Source organism: Podarcis pityusensis (genome assembly GCF_964106645.2).
Source record: "Podarcis pityusensis genome assembly, chromosome: 1".
NCBI lineage: Eukaryota > Metazoa > Chordata > Lepidosauria > Squamata > Lacertidae > Podarcis > Podarcis pityusensis.
Genome location: NC_138028.1, coordinates 92914708 through 92933890, shown reverse-complemented (window position 1 = coordinate 92933890; position 19183 = coordinate 92914708). Strand labels below are relative to the sequence as shown.

General features: G+C 41.3%; 1 protein-coding gene across 3 annotated transcripts in view; it reads right to left on the bottom strand.

Moving 5' to 3' along the window:
• Positions 1 to 9036: 9036 nt before the first annotated feature.
• PDIA5 (protein disulfide isomerase family A member 5) overlaps positions 9037 to 19183 on the bottom strand; it is a 149849-nt gene continuing 139702 nt past the window's right edge. For all 3 annotated transcript variants that reach the window (XM_081007550.1, XM_081007549.1, XM_081007551.1), the window contains exons 16-17: positions 13978 to 14112; positions 9037 to 10651 (exon numbers count right to left, since the gene is read on the bottom strand). In XM_081007550.1, coding sequence (XP_080863676.1) covers positions 10571 to 10651; positions 13978 to 14112 — 216 coding nt within the window. In that variant the 3' untranslated portion in view covers positions 9037 to 10570. The remainder of the gene's footprint in view (positions 10652 to 13977; positions 14113 to 19183) is intronic.

Below are 19183 nucleotides of genomic sequence, written 5' to 3'. Positions count from 1 at the left end.
AAGGAAGGAGGGGGAGTAAAGACTGCTAACTGAAGAGTTCTCTGATATGCAAGACGAGTCGGAAGAATAAGAATCAATCATGAGAAGACAGCTAAGACTTGGTATGGCAAAGGGACTGATGGGGAGGGGGAAAAAACCTTTCTTTCTTTCCTCTATGTGATAAAACAAGAACCCCCCCCCCACAAGTCAGAAATGCCGCTTTAATGACTTAAGCTGTGGATTTACGTCTGTGTGGAGATAATATTTCTAACCAAAGCATGTTTTAAGAAGAGCGTGGAAAGTTTAAGAGCTCTGGAATGACGCAGTTAAAAATACCGTTGCCATATTGGTAAGCTCTGTCGGAGGACTTGAGTCTGGGAGGAGGAAAAGAGCTGTTTTTATACTGTGGGTGAGACTCCTCAGTGGGACTCAAAAACGACAGATCCTGAGATTAATGATGGAAAGAGCGATGTTATTTATGAAAGTGATGATATATGGAAACCATCACGATATGAGGATTGGTCGAACGGAAAAATCCACACAGGATATAATTGGTGTTTATCTGCTTAAGGAGATTATCAGAAGAGATCATAAAGAAAAAGAAAAATGTACGAATAAGATGAGATGTGGAAACAGCAAGATAAGACTGGATAGAATTATGAACTTTATTTGGACTGATTTGGATATGAACGCAGTAGCAAGAAGATGATCGGAATCCCCCTTTGAAACTTGAAATATGGGTCCCCTCAACAAAAATTTAAAATTCAGCTTTGTAATTCGGAATTTATGTGATGTGATTTGATTTGATTTGATTGGTCGGTTAATAAAAATTTAAAAATAAATAAATAAATAAATACATAGTTAGTTCTCTGCCCTATGTTTTGCTCATAACACAAATGCAGAGAACACTTGTAGAGGAGAAACACATAGTCCATCTCCTGCCTACCAATTCTCCCATGCAAATACTTTCCCACAGTTGTTTTTAAAGCTTTCCCCTCCACACCCCTTGCTCTGAATTAGTAATTCAAATTGTGAAATTAGCAAATGTTTTCAGCGGAGAATAAGTGGGCATGGAGAAGGGTTTTCCTTCCAATTTCCAAATTACCTCAGCAGACGCAGATCTCAAAACACACCCTTGGCGTGATACCATGTAGCTCAGCCCTTTGCAGTGGGCAGTCATGAATGAGCAGCAACTGCCATTGAGAAATCTTTTATATGTGATTAAATTATTCCAGCTCAAATGATCAGGGATAATTTTATCCCATGTAAATTCAATAAGCACATTATGGAATGTTGTTTATTTAGTGATTTACCCTCATGAACCAATGTGATCTAGTGGCCAGAGTGCTGGACCTTGACCCCGGAGAGTAACATTAAAATATTTGTCCAGGCAAGAAGCTCACCATATAATGCTGGATCAGTCCATCTTCATCAGTCTAATCTACCTGATATGGTTCTTGGTAGTCTATGCTGAAAGAAGCAAAGTATGGATACATGGGTTATGTAACTCTACCCCCGTGAAATAATGCCTATGTATGCCACTACCTGGTGGAAGAAGAGCCAGCATTATACTGTACCAGCCAATTTCTCATAGCTTGGATATTATTTATCCCAGAACAAATCTTTGAACATTTCATGTTCACCCATGTTTGTGTTGTGGGAAAATACAGTTATGTAAGGTGGCAGCAAAACCCACAAGTGCCTCCCCCCTCTGGTAGTAAAATAATAATAAAGTAAATAACAGACTTCCGGGTTGGCGCCATCGCCGAATGGCGGACTCCCTCCGAGCTCCGGAGGGAGCCTGCTCGGCAGGGGCTGGGTCCTACCGCACCGGCGATGCGGGGACCCTTAAAAACCACGGCCACGGAGGCCGTGGACATGGAGACTCGGCTGGCACCGCTAGCGCCCTCCCGACTCGTGAAGGAGCCTTTTTAAAGGCTACGGATCGGGTGCCGGGGAGAAGCGTGGTGCTTTGAGTCCTCTGCTATCCCTGCCGAGCGCAGCCGCATGCCATCCGGCGGAGAGCGCTGACTTCTTCCATTGAAAATTCGGACTTCTTAACAACAACCCGTGAGTAATTTGGAAACCGGGTTCAAAAGGAGAAAAAAAAGAATTTTTTTTTTCCGGATTGGACACGAGCGGGGGGGGATCCAAAAAGGAAGTCAGTCCCCCTCCCTACTGTAAACCTTCCAAAACAAGGATGGGGAAACCAAGGTCCAAAAAGATTTGTATTGCTGACAAAAACTAAGAATTCCACGATGGGGAACTACAAGAACTGTGCTGGAGGAAGAATTGAGGGAGAAGAAACGTAACCCCCCCCCCTGGGAACCGGGGTGATTGAAGAGAGAGCCTGGTGAAAAGAGTCGGAGATTTTGACAGCTGTCAAAGTAGCTGTCAAAGTCGGAAAGTAGAGAGGATTTTATTATGAGAACTTTGCTGGTTAAATTTGTTACAATTTGCTATAACTCGTTAAAACTTGGATACAAAATGGCGAAAACATGGATAACAATCGGACTTTTGGACTAGAGAAAACAAAGTTACAACAATCCCCCTAGAGGAGTTTCGGGACATTACAAAGATGGTCGTAAGTGGAAAAATACCATTGGAATTTTACAGGACTGGTTATCTTCTGGGAAAGCTGCAAAACGGAAATAATATTTTGTCTACAGGGTGTTCAGCTAAAGGAGACAATAGAATTTTCTATTGAAGAAAGGAAGGGACTGAACGCAAGTTTTTGTTCCTGAATAACAATAATCCCTGCAGAGTTACTAAGCTTCTGAATTAGAACGTTTCAGCAGCGGAACAAGAGGAAATTGGACTACAACTTGGAAAGAACAATGGGGGGAGTTTTATTAAAGATTTGAAGTTAAGTGTTTTAAAAAATAACTATAAAAAGAAAAAGCCAGCAAGGAGTTGGGGGAAATAGGTGATTTATGGACTTTAAGAATTCCAGGCGGATAACATGGTTTGGTGGTCAGGGGGAAATTAAACCGGGGACAGGGGGGGGAGAACTAAAATCCAAAGGCTTGTCAACTTCTTTTTTCTGAATTGGCTCTTTTTCATCTATTATATTTTTTATTTCTTATTTCTTATATTTCTATTGTGTGGGGTGTCCTTATCATTAAAAAAAGGGAAATTGTGGAATGAAAATGGGGTGGGCCCTGGGAGAGAACTTTTGTCTTTTATTAAGGGTATTGATGAGGAGTGTATAAATTTTAAATTCGAATAATGGTCTAAACAAATTAAGTTTCAATTAGAACTGAGAGCTTGTGGAGCCAACAATATGAAAGGGGAATATGGTAGGGGTGGGGGAAGGGGGGAGTCCCGGAAAGTGGATGTATGAAAATAAGGCTTTGAATGTACTTTAATCCTTACTTTCTGTATTTTTGAAAATCTTAATAAATATCATTTAAAAAAAAATAATAATAATAAAGTAAATAACAATTGGCTGTCCTTTCATGACACCTAAAATCAGCTGCTGCACCCTCATGATTGTAGGGCTTGTTGTAGCCTATATAGCAGAAACAAACTTTTTTGGTATGAGCAAATCTATTGGGATGTTTGATCACAGAAAACCTGCCCCAAGGTAGGTTGTCCTGGGCATCTACAAAATCCCTGTGCTTTTAAAACCCAAATTCGATGAGAGAGTTAAAAGGCTTGCAAGACTTGAAAATATTTCAGAAACATTTACATAATGTCTCGGAGGTTGGTATAGACATTTTCTAGTTCCTTACAGGTATCTGTCCCTTGCATTATTAAAAGGTGACACACAATTATTACTCTATGTGCTACTGAAATGTAAAAACTCATATTGGCAAGTTTCTTATGTTATTTTAATAAATACATGCACACATAATGGCTTCGTTCTCTTCCATTGATCTGGTTCTAAGGAATATTAAGATGAATGCCAGTAACCTACATATAGATAGTGAAATATATATTTCATGAAAATTTTTATTTGGAAATGCTACTAAGGTCAAAACCTGTAAAATCAGCCATGGTTTGGCAGAATACCTTGCATATCGTACTGAGAAGAGAAAGCTATGCTGTCTTTACAGTTGTGCAAAACCATTAATATGTTATCTATATAAATTCATGCATGGATGTACGTGTGCATACATCTATGTATACCATATACTAGCTAAGGGCCCATCAATCATGAAGTGGTGGGTAAGGTCGGCCCTTTTCCTATGCTTATGCACCACTTCTAACTAAATCCTTTACTACTCCATTCCCACTCACTACTACCCCCTATTTTCTGAGCAGAGAAGCAGGTAAGGGGTTGTTGGTTGTGGGAATGAATTAAGAAAGCCAGCCTGCTTTTCTAGACCAGAGTCTATTCTGACAAATTCACCAGATGCTTAGGGGGTGGCTTGTGGGGAAAATCAGATGCAGAGCAGACACTCTGCCTCAAATTGGGCAGGCCATCATGAAAAGAACAAGGATTTTTACACTACCTCAAAAGACTAACACGTTTGTTACAGCAGAAGCTTTCCGGTATTGAAGTACCCATCATCAGTTGCATGGAGCGTTTTTCTCAGTTGGCAGGCATATAGGTGCAAAGAAAGAAAGGTCAGAGGGAAATTAAATGGGGGGAAAAATCAAAGTGTGACAATTATGTCAAAGCTTAGATGTATGTACAGTGAACTCAATGTCCTTTCAAAATGCACATTTTATTCTCTTGAACAAACACAGCCCCGGTATCCAGGCCAGGTCTTTTGTTTTAAACTAGCCTTTGAAATATAATAGTTGCCCTGATCTCTGCTTTTAAGAAATCAGCTCACCAACAGTGTTTACATTTGAAATAGGAAGGACTTTGGCTTTGATCAGCACAGGAAGAACAAAAGTACAATTAGTCCTAAACTGAGGCATCGATTGTAGCTTTTTCCCACCTCCACCAACCCCTCTTTTCGTCTACAATAAACAGACATCGTCTGTGGATTCCAGTGCCATTGGCTGTGTCTATATTTGTATTAATTGCTGAGAACTGCAGACATTTATTAAAAAAAAAAATTTTGGAACTTGCCAATGGTGACTTCATCTCTTGGGATTGCTCCGAATCACAGGCTTTAGTGCATGTCTAGGACAATTGCTCACTGTGCTTTAGATAAGTAATTCTTTTCAACTGGTTACTCCACAATGACATGAAAATTGTGGAATCCAATTTTCCCATTGGGATATTGTAATGGAGTCTATTGGCCTTGGAAGATCTCCCTTCCTTCCCCTGTTTCAGTTAACGTGCAAATATAATTTACATCCTATTTATAGTTTCATGACCCATTTCATTCTCAGCCAAGATGTCTTTTGAGTGAGATGATTTTAAACGAGATGAACAATTAAACTCTAATGGCCTGCAAAAGCTTTAGGCACTACAAACCACTGTGCATCAACTTGAACTCCTTAGCTGTTTAATTAGAAAAGGCTAGGCCAAAATCCGATGTGAAATCCACCAAGTTTGGGGTGGTGGTGGGGGGGGCTAAGTGAAGAGAGTTTGGCTTACAAAGTTTAATCTGCTCTACTCTTTATTAAAAACTTGGGAAGTAACTTTAAAAAGAAATTAAATGCAAACTAGTACAGTGGTACCTCGGGTTACATACGCTTCAGGTTACAGACGCTTCAGGTTACAGACTCCGCTAACCCAAAAATAGTACCTCAGGTTAAGAACTTTGCTTCAGGATGAGAACAGAATACGTGCTCTGGCGGTGCAGCAGCAGCAGGAGGCCCCATTAGCTAAAGTGGTGCTTCAGGTTAAGAACAGTTTCAGGTTAAGAACGGACCTCCGGAACGAATTAAGTACTTAACCTGAGGTACCACTGTATTTGTATCCTTTCATACAAAACAATTTCCAGTGCTTGCTCCTTAAATACATACATACATAACTACCTACCTACCTACCTATAATCTATCTATCTCCTGGTACTTCCATCTGACTGCCTCTCAACACATGCACAAGTTTTTCCTAAAGGGAACTTTTTTTCTCTTTAAAGGACTATGTGCCTTTTGTCTTCTGTCAGATTTGTAGGAAGCTTCCCCCCTACCCTGCCTGAAGAAATTCATTTTAAGGAGTATGTCTTCATGTATATGCAAAATATTTCCTACAAGAGTGTCTTATTTGTTTGAAGGAAGGGAGGAAGGAAGCGACTACAATGAAACCACTGGGCTTATTCAGTTTGATCCAAACCAACCATGAACAGAGTTGTGCTCATGTCCACATGCTGAAGGGGAGGAAGGTGAATTGTGCAGATTCCCCCTGTTTGTAAACCCCCAGGAAAGCTGCTGTGGATGACTGGGGGACCCTCCATGTGGGAGGTGACATGGGGACTCTTTTGGGAGGAAGTGCAGAACAGAAATTTAATAAAGAAACCAACAAATAAAAAACAGATAATGCTGGGGCAAATTACCTCCATCCCTCTTGTGGTGGGGGCCTCCACTGCATCTCAGTCATTTGTGCAAATGGAAGGAACCATTCCATTTGTAGGTGAACACATCTTGATTCAACCATAGTTATTTTCTGCCTTCCACTCTGGCAACTGGCAAGGAAGATTAAATGCTCACTCAGCCAGTGAAATGTTGGCCAGCTGTCAGTCCTACTTTATGGCTCCCACGGGCCAATATCATCAAGCCACAAAGAGAAGGATTTGTTGCTGCTATACCACAGAAGTGGAACTCCCTTGAAACTTAAATACCACAAGTAGGGATCATTGTGCATTTTGTTCAGTCCCCATTTTAAATCAAACAATCCTAACAGCACTTCCCAAACTAATATATGGATCACAACAGCTTTCTCTGATTTTTGTGTTGCAGTTCTCAGTTGGGAAAAGTACCAAAATACATTTTAAAATGTGCATTTTAGGTTAAAGGAGTAATTTTTGGATATATACTTTACATAAAGTGCAGATTTTTCATGTGGTTTAAAAATGGAAATATAGTGTGGAAACATGTCTGAACGGACTTACGGACATAGGAATGAACACGTGTGAAACTGTCCCAGACTGGAAATAATGATCTGTCCATCTCTACTCACAACTACATCAGCCTAAGAACAACAGAAAGGAAAAATGAAGATAGTACTAAGTGGTAAGGACAGGTTCTATAGAGAAAAGAAGGGTGGGGGGAGAAACACCATTCATTTTCCAGACAGCTAATTGTCTGGCTAATAGGAAAGTTCATGCGGAGTCTAATAAAAGAACCTGTTTGGCATGGAACCATTGCTTAGATTTATGTTATGGTTAACAAGCTTACTACCACACAAGGCAAATCACCCTATCATCATTCACTGATTACATAGCAGGGGCTCCAGCAGATTAATGAGTGCCAAATACATAGAAGCAATAATTGGGCCAGAGAAAAAGCAGGAAGTGCATTGAGAATGAAAAGCGGAGTGGGAACTCCTGTGAGGTCTCCTCCCACAGTCTCCCTCAGCAGCACAAAAGCACACTGTTTTGAGAGTTAGTGTTTCACTAACAGAGCGAAGGCCAGGAGAAAATCACATATGATTTTAAAGTCTGGCAAAGCACACACACACACACACACACACACACACACACACATATACAGAACAATCAAACTAAAATTAAGCATTATTCCCATTGAGTTTAATTGAATATATTCAAGGAACCATGATGGGAATGTTGCAGCTCCACTGTTGGGCGGTAGGATGCTTCCAAATACTATTTGCTAGGAATCACACATGGAGATGATGCTGTTGCCCTCAGGTCCTGCTTGCAGGCTTACTGTAGGCATCTGGTTGGCTACTGTAAGAACAGGACTCTGGGCTCATGGGCTTGGGCCCTGATCCAGCAGGGCTCTGATGTTCTTGATGTCAGCAGCACTTAAAACACATAACTTTGCTAAATGTCCAGGTGGGAAGGATGCCCCCCCCACGCTTCCCCTCCCAGCTGTAGATCACCTGAATGACAACTGTGCTTTACAGCAGGTCATTAATGCAGACCTCCCTGCTGGCTAGCATTCAAAGGAACACATAAGAGGAAAACCAGGCCACTGGTAGCTTGTTAAAAAGTGAGAATCCACACCAGAGAAAATGTGGAGCCCGAACAAGAGTGAAAAGAAGTAAGATCAAGCAGACAGTGAGTAGAGATTGTTTCTCCACTGAGAATACTCCAGTGACACTCTCGGCTTCATACATGCCGTTTTACGCATACTACATTCAAAAGTGACAGTGTATGTGGGTCATATCTGTACCACTACTGCCCCCTTTCTATGCATGAATCCTATAAGTATTCCAGCAAGTTTGTTAGAGTTGCTAGATCCAACTTTCATTGCTAAGGGACACCCCAGATTGATGATGTGAAGTAAGGGAATTTTTATCTCCTTTGATGGAGCTGAGACTATTATGAAGGAAGGAACATTCCTTTAAAACCCTGATCTTTCTATAGGTGATCCTCAAGCAGAACCCATCTCACAGAACCTCTTCAGGTGACCTACAGTGCCTCTGCTTGCACTTGAGAAGTTTCTACAAGGTTGTAAGGAAGAACACCAGATTTCAGTTAACCAATGGGCTCTAATCACTTCCCATGCACCTATGCACTCTTCTACAGCTTGTTATTTCCTGCAGGATAGCTTGGTTGGTAGAGCATGAGACTCTTAATCTCAGTGTTGTGGGGCTCAGCTCCATGTTGGGCAAAAATATTCCTGCATTGCAGGGGGTTGGACTAGATGACCCTTGTATTCCCTTCCAACTTTACAATTCTGCAGATCTGTGTACTGGCAAGAAGCAGCCCAGGTAGAGAGGCTGTGGGTTTTATTTCATTACAGATTTCCCGAATTTATCTGCATCTTCCACCAGATGGAGCAGAGGAGTCAAGAGAAACAGCTTTACAAAGACTCTTTTGTTATTTGTAACTTGCCTTAACAATTAGGCAAGACAGTGGCAAGGAGACTTTTGTTCTTCCCCCACAGGGACTTTGAAAACATGGAAGAGGAGACTGGAGACCTTTCCGGTGTGGCTAGCGAGAACGGCTAGCAGAAATGGTTTTTAGTCACCAGCACAGCAGCTTCAGGCAATCTGGCCTACAAAATGTTGAATAAAGGCAGCAATTAGAGCATATTTTCAATCTTTTATTCTTTTTGATCAATTTGGAAATCACAAAAAAATATAATAAATCCCATGGAGACACAATGTCCAGATCACCCTCACCTCACAGAATCTGCACATAATTACGGACTTTTAAAAGCTAGTTCTAGTAATGCTGTTATTTTCTTACATCACTGACAGGGGCTAAACAATTTTTTTTTTTAAGCACAACTTGCTTCTATAGAATTCTAAAAAAAGTATACTTTCCTTTTGTAGTTAACTCACATAGACAAGCCTTTGGAACGTAAACAAGTATTGTTGCATGATGTTTCTTCATATCAAAAATATCAGTGCCTCTGTCAACAGTCAAATGGAATGCTTAGCAAATACGCAGTTCCTATGGTCAGATCATAAATTAAGTAGAACCTTATTTATACCTGCACTACACCACTCCTATGCTTACAGGAGCATTGGACAACGTGAGAGCAAACACATACACTGAGAGACATCCGGTGCTTGATATGTGCCGAATGCAGAGACATTTGTTTGAAATAACCCACACATTCTATAAAGATATGTAAACAGTACGGCAGATTAAAAAAACAAAAACAAAACAAAAACCACCACTACAGTCAATTAAGATCTGAAATGGCCAATCAATGCTTCTTCATTATTTCCCTATTATCCCTGAGCACCTTAAAAATTGCCCCCCCCCCAATCTCTCTAGGAAGGAAGTGTAACCTAGCAAGACCGCAAGAGTATGTCCCAGTCACAACTAGTCGTCTTACCAGTTTGGCACTGCTGAGCACAACTAGAAATGCACACACACTGTTCCTGGAAAAGGCCCCACTTACAAGATGCTTGCGTGATAATTGTGGCAGATCTGTCATTCAGACTCCACACACTACCCTGTTCTGGCAGATGTCCCATTAGCCATGCAGAGTGGGAGTGAGCAGTGCAGGCTGATGTCTGCTTAGTACGTGGACTATAAGGACTGAAAGTGCACTTAATCACACCTGGTTCCTGAAATAAGTGCTGTGCACACAAGCGCTATAACTGCACCTGAAGAGGCTTGGGGCAGAGTCCACTGGGACCACAAAGCTCTGTCTGTTTCCATGGAACTTGCTCCTGATGGATCCATTGCACCTTCCTTTCATCCTCACCCTCCAATTTTTAAAAGCCATTTCACATATAATATTCTTCAAAAATTAAAAAAAATGCAGAAATCACCTTGTCAGGAAAAATCACTATCAAACCTACAGATTACAAAAAAGATTGCATAGGAGTATCAAATGGGCACAGGTGCATCAAATGGAGAGAAAACGCTCTTCTTTTCGTTTTCCATAACAGAATATGGCAACAATGATGTCATTTATTTTTTTCCTTTTAAAAATCAAATGATCTCACTTTATTTCAAAATTGTACAAAATGGCAAATGGCTGTTTGTAAAAAAAAACCCAAAGTCTCTCTTTTTAAAAAGATGTGGAATCCCAGGCATTGTACCAGTGGCCCTGAGACCATTCACAGTGCAGTGGAAATCATCGTGTGAGGCAGAAATTACAACTCATCTTTCCTCTTCCCTATCTTTTCATGGTCTCGTTCTCTGAGCGTCCGCATGAAAGTCGAGAATCCAGACTCCTAGAATGTGAGAGGAAAGAAAGGCATTGGTTGCATAGTGAAACTGGAACACAGGACTCCAACTCATCTTCTACAGGCAAATGAACATGCAGTAGCGCAGGGAGAGGTAAAAGGAGCAGGTAAGGCAGGTCCTTGTATGACAAGTGACCATTTGGTCAGAAACTGAACACTTCCCTTAAGTAAAAGCAACACTCTACAGCATCATGGTTGCTCTGAATGGATGGATGGAGTCAGAGTGGGAGTTAAGTGCTTCATCACTCTTCCAGAATCCTATGTGAAGGATGCATGGTGCGCACTGCTGCTGCTGCCTTCCTCTCCCCTGGCTCACTCTTGCCACACAACTTTCCCCAATTCTAGTCTGCTAACACCCGCTCCTGGTCTTGGCTCACTATTTTCAAAAGCCTCCTGCCTCCACCACTAGAAACTGTATAATCTTCCTTCCTCAGAGTGGTAATCTCACAGTTTCAGTCCCCACCCTGCCCACACCTGATCATATGTCCTTCATTATCTCAGTCCCCTCTTAAAAGCTTCCTCTGCTGCCGAGCCATTTTTGAGATGGAATAATCACTACAAGGAAAAGCTTCCAGCTAAACTCATCAGATGATTAAACCGCCTTGTGAAGGCTCCCCAATGTGAAAATACTTGAAAGGCGTAACCACATTCTGAAACAAGTCATTATTAAAAATGAACATGAAATTTGCAGGGCAGGGGAGTTCTGCTGTTATTCTGCCATGTCTGTGAGAATTCTGCAGCAAAGAACTATGCCTTTAATCTGCAGCATATTGTCTCTTTGTAAGTGATCAAAATAATGAGGTCATGCTCCCAAAACAGTGAGAGTTTGAGCCAAACTACCACAGAAGTCTGTAAGCTTTTCCATTAATTTCCAAGGGCTTTAGATTAGACCTGACAACTCATCTGATCTATTTGGGCACATGATGCAGAGGGAATGGAACCACTGCTATTCTGTCGGCTGCATCTGTCAATTTTAATTCAGAATGTTCCGCATCACTAGTTGCGAAATTTGAGATCCTAGTAAACACCCCAAAGAACTAGCTTTTGATTAGCAATGTACCTGCTATTACCAGTGTTATCCGAAACACATTATCCAGCCCAGTGAAGCTGTGTGTGATGTTTCTTTCTCCATTTCTAACAAAATGTCCAATACCCAAGTAACTGTTGAAAAGGATATATAACTACAATTAAAATAAGCTCCCCCACTCTTTTTTAGTGCTCCACTTCAAGATGTGTTTAGCAGGTCCTGTTTTCAACACAGCAACATTGCATTGGTCTGTTATCTGCCTTTCTCCAGGCTCACTGCAGTGTAGAAGCAGTCTGGGATCCAAAGAAGTTTAGGTGCATGGATTTATTGAACAGCAGCCACCATCACATGGTCAATTATTACTTTTAAAACTGAAGGGACCATTAATACTGCTGTACGATATGGGGCCTGTGGTTCAAAGACTGGGGGTGGTATCTAGTGGTGACTGAGAGAAGGAATTCATCAGCAAAACAACCAGGAATGTAATTTTCTGCGATTTCCCCTTCCTCCTACATCTATCTTAAATCTATTCTGAATGGTTGAAAGACCTCAGATAAATATTCTACTGGGCATGCCCTGTGCCTAAAGCAAGATACCTCTTTGGAGCCCTGTAAGACAGATGAGCCAAAGTAAGTGCCATGAGTCCCACTGAGACTTCACAGGGAACGTTCTCTTACACTGCATATGAGAAGCCCAGACTACTTTTTTAAAATAAGAGCTAGTAAGAGATTCTATCCTTATTTGCAATGTAATAAATACAGCCTTGCAACATATGAGTACAATGACAGTATATTAGCAATTTGCTGCTGTACCAAAGATGCACTGCTAGAGTTACTCTCAACAGGGATAACACTACCTAACATAAGCTGAAATGTTGGCCTAGGAGGGAAGAGACTGGGGGGAGGGCAAGTTGCTCATCACCACAAATGGAAATATTTTTAAACTAACGGAAGGATTTAACAAAATCTCCAATTTCCCAGTAAGCACTTGGCAGTTACAGTCTCCTCTGAGCACATAGGTTCCAGCTGGGTAGAGGGTGGCAGCCCTCTGCTAGTAATTGCGAGAATGAAGATGGAGAGGCACTCTGTACTAACTCAGATGTTAAGAAACGAAAAGGACAATTAAACACTAGGACAACTAGCCAGATTCCCCACCCCCAAAGTGTGATTTTGAAAGAGCAAGTGTACACTTGTTTTTTTCTTCCTTAGCCAAACAAAAAAGATCTGTTGGTTTTCATAAATCCCTTTACTTTTGTAAGCGCATTTATAAAGCCAAAGAGATGTTGTGGCTTAAACTCAATTCCCTGTTATTTATATTTAGGCGGATAAAGCTTCATTCTAAAAGCAAAGCACAACACTTGATCCATGACAAAGTTTACAGAATGGCTTAGTTCATTAAGGATCAAATTGTGGAGGTGTTATCCTGACAGAATTCCCACATGAACAACCTGTAAAAAGCCTCAATGAAGACCCACAGGATCGTACCACAAATCCTCTCTTTCTATATATCTACAGATTTTTGGTACCAGCAGCAATAATATTGCAGCCAAATGCTTCTCAACAGTGTTTACTGGCCATATTAATATACAAAACAATCTTTCACATTAGGTCCCCATCTTCTCCAGGCAATTGTTAACAACCTAGCTACGGACCTTTAAACTGAGCAATCTCGAGTAGCTGGTAAACTTTTATCTCCTCCATTTCAAGATACAAGTGAACTGCTAATAATATATCTCTGCAAAACCTGAAATGTAAGGAGACATCAAGGTCACAAGCTAAAGGTGCCCAGTGCAAACTGCCCAGAAAATGTGGGTTTTGGTCACAAAACAAAACCAACAAACAATCTATTATCATTTGGCTGTGTGTAGTGAATTTCCAAATGTGTACAGGGCAACCAGAGGCTTAGATTCCTAATGAATATGGAGAGCCCATTGGAACAGCTTCTGCACTACATTGGCTAGGAGTTGATGTGGAATTGGCAGGCGTTCAATTTTTGCATTTTCATTAGTGCTAAATTTTTAATAAATTACAAGAGTCAAAATAAAAGCCTCCAAATTTTTCTACTGAGTTAATTCCAGATGCTAAATGCATGCATTATGTGTGGAATAAGGTGACACAGTCATGAGGAATTCATAATGGAAGCATTAAACTCATTGGCAAAATAACTGGCTCTGTATTGCGTCCCTGTTGTTGCTGCTGGTGATTTTACTGTTTGCTGATGAAACCACTTAAAAAAGATACTCCCTCCCCACACCAGTACATCTTTTAGAACAGCACCATGTACTTACCCCTCTGTCTCCATTATATTTTTCTATAAATTTTCCATAGTTGTAGTAGTTAAAGGTTGGGTAACCATCCACACCTTCCTGCTTACACAGGTCGTGGTTCTGTTCTTTGGCACAGTCCACTGCAGCATAGGCAATCTAGCACAGGAAGGAAAAGCAGATCAGCTGTCACCAAGTGTGATCCCATTCTATGGCGCTCAGATACTTTAAAAATGAAACATGCAGTTTCACATAAACTAAGATATGGGAAATATTTCCAAAAGCTAAGCACTACCAGAATCAGAATTCTGTGTTCTTGTTTTGCCAATTCCTGAGCATAGGTGCTCAGGGCAGATCCAGCACCTTACCCCCCTGTGCATTAGTGGAAAATCCTTCCACTTGCACACAAAGGGATGATACAAAGCCACTATTTGGTTGAGCGAAATCACACAAACATGTGGGCTCCTGGACATGAAGTTTCCTGCTGCGGCACACTAAGCTGTAACCAAGGTTTGTTCTGAAAGGATCCTGACCCTTAAACTACAGCAATTCTTTAAGCGCATGAAGAGCAATGTCACTGCATCTCATAGAACAACTAGATATCTATCTACATACTGTACTTAGTTTCATTGATCTCCTGCTCTACATCCAAACATTCTCTGGGCAGGCAACAATGATATTCAATAAGACAAAGTAATCTCATTTAAAGTCACAGCAAAGCACAATAAAAACAGGACGTGAACAGTTTCACATTAAGCAGGCCAAAGCTCCAAACAAACAGACAGATTAAACAGTGGACGGGAAGGCATTCCAGAGCAGGGATGCTGCCAGGGGAAAGGATTGCTTACGTGTAATTCCCAAGGTTAGGACATTAAGGAGAGCCTCCATAGAGGATCTGAACTCCCTGGACTGCCACATACCAGAAGAGGATTTCCCTCATGCAAGTAATCCAGGGCTTTTTATGCCATTTGTAAAACCTTGAATTCAGAGTGGAAATGGATTGGAAACAACTGCAAATATTTAAGAACTGGAGAAAGATTAATCTGACTGGAGACTCTGCTCAAGAGATGAACCACCACATTTTGCACCAGCCGCAATTTCCAAGCGGTCTTCAAGGGCAGCCCTGCATAGTATGTATGGCAGGAATAAAAATGAAAGGTTATCAGAGCATGGATTACTGAGGCCAAGCTACTCCTGTAGCTTCATCATATGCCTTCTTCAGTTGCTACATTTTACCTCCACCTTGCCTCCAGCTGAGTTCAAGCTGGCATAAATGAGATGTTCTCATTTCATCCTTTAACGTAAGGCCGAGAGGTGGTGAAATCCAACTAGTGCCTTTGCATGAAAGAAGAGCTTTGGCTCAAGGCATCAGCTAATGAAAAGGGTGAGGGGATTTCTGTTGATTCCACTGTCCTCATGTAGACTTCCATACTACTTTCCACCCTGTTCTGGAGGGTCCCCCAACAATCTGGAACAGATTTTCAGAGGGCACTTTTGTCTGCAGGTAGCAGGGGGAGGGGAATTGCCTGCTTTCCTCTTTTGCTGGTGGACACACCTCTGCTAAATCAAGAGCTCTTCTGTGAGCGCATGAGGAACAGATGGATTCCACCCAGTGATATGCAACCCAAAGAGCTTTGTGGATGAGTGGAGACTGAACTCCAGGTCTCCCCAGTCCAAGTCCAACCCACAACCCTCACTATTCCTAAACCATCAATGGAATAGTCAGAATCCAAATGACAGGGATAGGATGGGGAAACATCAACACTGAACCAACATACAGAAATAATGTAACTGGTTCAGGAGCATGCGTTCAGTTCCTAGAGGCTGGCTATAAAATGGGCTGGATGCAGATTACTCAGAACCCAAGGCAAAGTCCTAACACACAGGTATTATATGCTTGGCTACATGACTGGGTTCTAGCATGTGAGTATGAGACAGTGGCTAAGAATGTGATCAAATCCTACCTGAGCCACAAATTTACCGCATACCCTTAGCCACTATTCTGTCAGGTCAGCTTACCTTCTAAAACAGGGGCATAAAACTGGCCTATCTTCCAAGGCCACCAAAGGATTACTGAGATTACATTAAGCTCCTTTGAACACATTTTTAAATAAAAAAAGATACACTTGAAATATACATTTGAAAGGTAATGCAAAGTATTATCATATGCTGCCTCAACAGACTTCATTAGAGCTGCTACATTATGTCTCAGGAAAAGGCCTGGCAAATGTTAATTCCTAAGAATTATCCTGCAATGCTCTGCTCTCTCACTAGGGCTCTCTAGATGATTCTTCTGCCTTTAGCGGACACTGATAGGTCAACACTACCGCAACAGCACTTTCTAAGACTATACTGCTATTAATACACATTTGCTTCACTACATCTGCCAGGCTCATTCCTGTAGAAAAGTCATTTGTTCAGTTTTAATCCCGTTTAAATACAGATATGGGAACCTTCTACTTTAATTTTATTGTGACTGCTGGCTAGAATCTATTGAAGGGAAATTTAATGCAGTTTTAAAATTTAAGATTCCATTACACTGCTTCTTTTAGACTATCTGCTCATAATACCCCACTCTTGCCTTCCGGGCTGTTATTGAGCCGCAGTCCCATAATTAAATGTCATTTAATATTCCATTATGACCTCTAACTTCCTGGTGATATGCAGTAAACGTTACACATGCACCTACAGCGGCATTCTTACTAGTTATTAACAGCTCTGGACAAGTCATTGTCTTTCTATTCCATTTGTTCACTCTGTGCTCCACCTAATTACTCCCTTGCTTGAATTGTTGCTGCCTTTGACTCTTCTTTTGCTCTTGAGCCATCTACTGCTGGGCAGTGAGCAAGTGTTGCTTACTTGTCAATGCAAACTCATCTGCTGGGTTAGGCAAGCTGGCCAGTATCTTGGCTGGCAGCAGCAAAGCCAGTTCACTTCCTTTAGGCATACCTAGCTGGCATGTGACAGTTAAAGTTATTTCCACTTAGGATTGTCATTTCCACTCAAAGTGTACGTTCTCAATGGGATTGTCCCAACACAGCTGACTGGCCCTTTGGAATTCTTTGTAAATGTTTAACTGACAAATGCTCCTTCTCTGTGGATAATGAAGCGGTGCAGTCCCTGAGCCAAAATAAGAGAGAGAGAGAGAGAGAGAGAGAGAGAGAGAGAGAGAGAACACGCAAATGCTCAGAGAAGCGTGCAACCCAACTGAGGAAAAGCTCAGTCAGTCTCCTTATACACTCTTTGTAAACCCTTCCTCAGCCCATCTCTTAATTTTCCCAGCTGCATTATAACCCCTTAGTGTCTCTCAATAACCAGCTTATGAACAACTAGCAGAATTATTTAGGCTGAGTCCATACTTGTTATTATTTCCCATAGTAGGGCTAGGTAGTGTGATGTCCTCCAACTGTTGTTGTCCCATCAGCCTCAGTCAGCATGTCCAACAACATCAAGAGGAAAGATGTTGTGCACTCTTATCCTACACCTTTCTCTATGAAGGGAAGATTCATATTAGAAGGAAAAATAAAATGAGATCTGGTGAAGGGCTGGCAGCAGCAGGAGAAGATAGGTGGTGGCACTTTTTGTTTTGCCTCAAGCAAAGAAACAGGAGGCAACATCTCCAGACCAGAAACCTAACAAATCAAGCAAGAGAAAGTGCACTAATAACACTACCAGCTGATGAAATAGCTACTGTATGTTCTACTACTATTAAGAAGTAGAATTGCTGGTGAAGTCCTGGAAGGTGCTGCATGCTCAAGATTTCTTGAAGCCTGAGGTCAAGGCACTTCCTTAGCCATTCATGTGAATCATCTGAACTGTGGAGGCTGTGGAAACCTTTGTAGCAAACCTTTGCTAGCCTGGCAAGGATTGTCCTAGATTGTTCATGTCTGCCTGTCCAAAGATTCATGCAGCCAGCAGTGACCTCTCATGGCAGTACAATCAGAGTCTTTGACAGTCAGAATCTATGAAGACATGCATGCTTTCCTGGCTGCCAAAGGCTTTCACTACTGTCTGCACAAACAATCTGTACTGTCTGCACAAATGGTAGCCACCAATAGGAAGAAATTATGGAGGCTTGCAAGGCCCCTCAGTACTTGGTTGTGAATATTTCCTGTGTCCAGGAAAGTCCTCTTCTTTTTGGATATCAGAGGGTGGGAGCAGTAATGGATTAAAATTTGGCATGGCAGGGAAGTCAGCCAATACATGTTAAAATATATTTTGCATGGAAATGGCTTGTTTTTGAGCCACAAGGTAGCTTTGCCCATCTCCACTTACCAACAGTAGCAGACCAAATAATCCCAGTGACAGAAATGTACAAGCCACCAACTATCATTTGAGTGTTAACATTAAGACGAATGCTAGCACATGGCATGTCCCCAGACTTAAGAAATATTATTTACACAACAAAGATAAGCTCACTCAAACTGAACTTATATAAGCATGTGCCCAAGAGATCAGAAGCAACCAGCAATTACCATCATTCTTAAATAGCTGCCTTTCTCTCTCTCTCTCTTTTTTTAAAAAAGCCACTATAGGGAAGGCTGCTACTTATCTAATTAACACTGTAGCTCTTAAGATATCCAGTTGGTGTATAGTTAAATCTTGCTCAGCCTCTTGTTGATTTGAGCAAACACACAAAGTGTGTTTTTTTATCATTGGGACCAAGAAATCCTTTTATAATGTTTAAGATTACTGTAATCAGTCCTTTTTTCTGGGGGTTCTCAAGGGTACACAGTACCAGCACCTTCACACACACCCCACCTCCACAAATGTTAAAAGTGTGGCACTTATTATAACAACTTTATGGTGAGTTCCAGCACCATTTTTCTATTAAAAAAAGAAAGGAAAGATCACTGACTGTAATTCACATCATTAGGTCCCGTTTTTTTAAAAGCCAATCTAGGTTTGTACTTCACATGCATTGAAGCTGGCCTTGGAATTCTAGGCTGCATCACTGAAAACAACAACTCAATTTTAATCTATTTCTATTTCACACAGCACTTCATGGTGGATCCAAACATCATTTAACACCCATTTAGCAACTTTCCACATAGAAAAGTCAACCCAGTTTTGCTAAACTCCCACAACAGGGAAGCAGTGATGCTGGGTTTCATGTAACCAGATGTGACAAATAATTGCATTTCATCATGCAATTAGAGCCATCATCCAGCAATTTTTAAGTGGCCACTGCTGACTTTACTGTCACTTGAATCCACCCTTGGCCATCTCA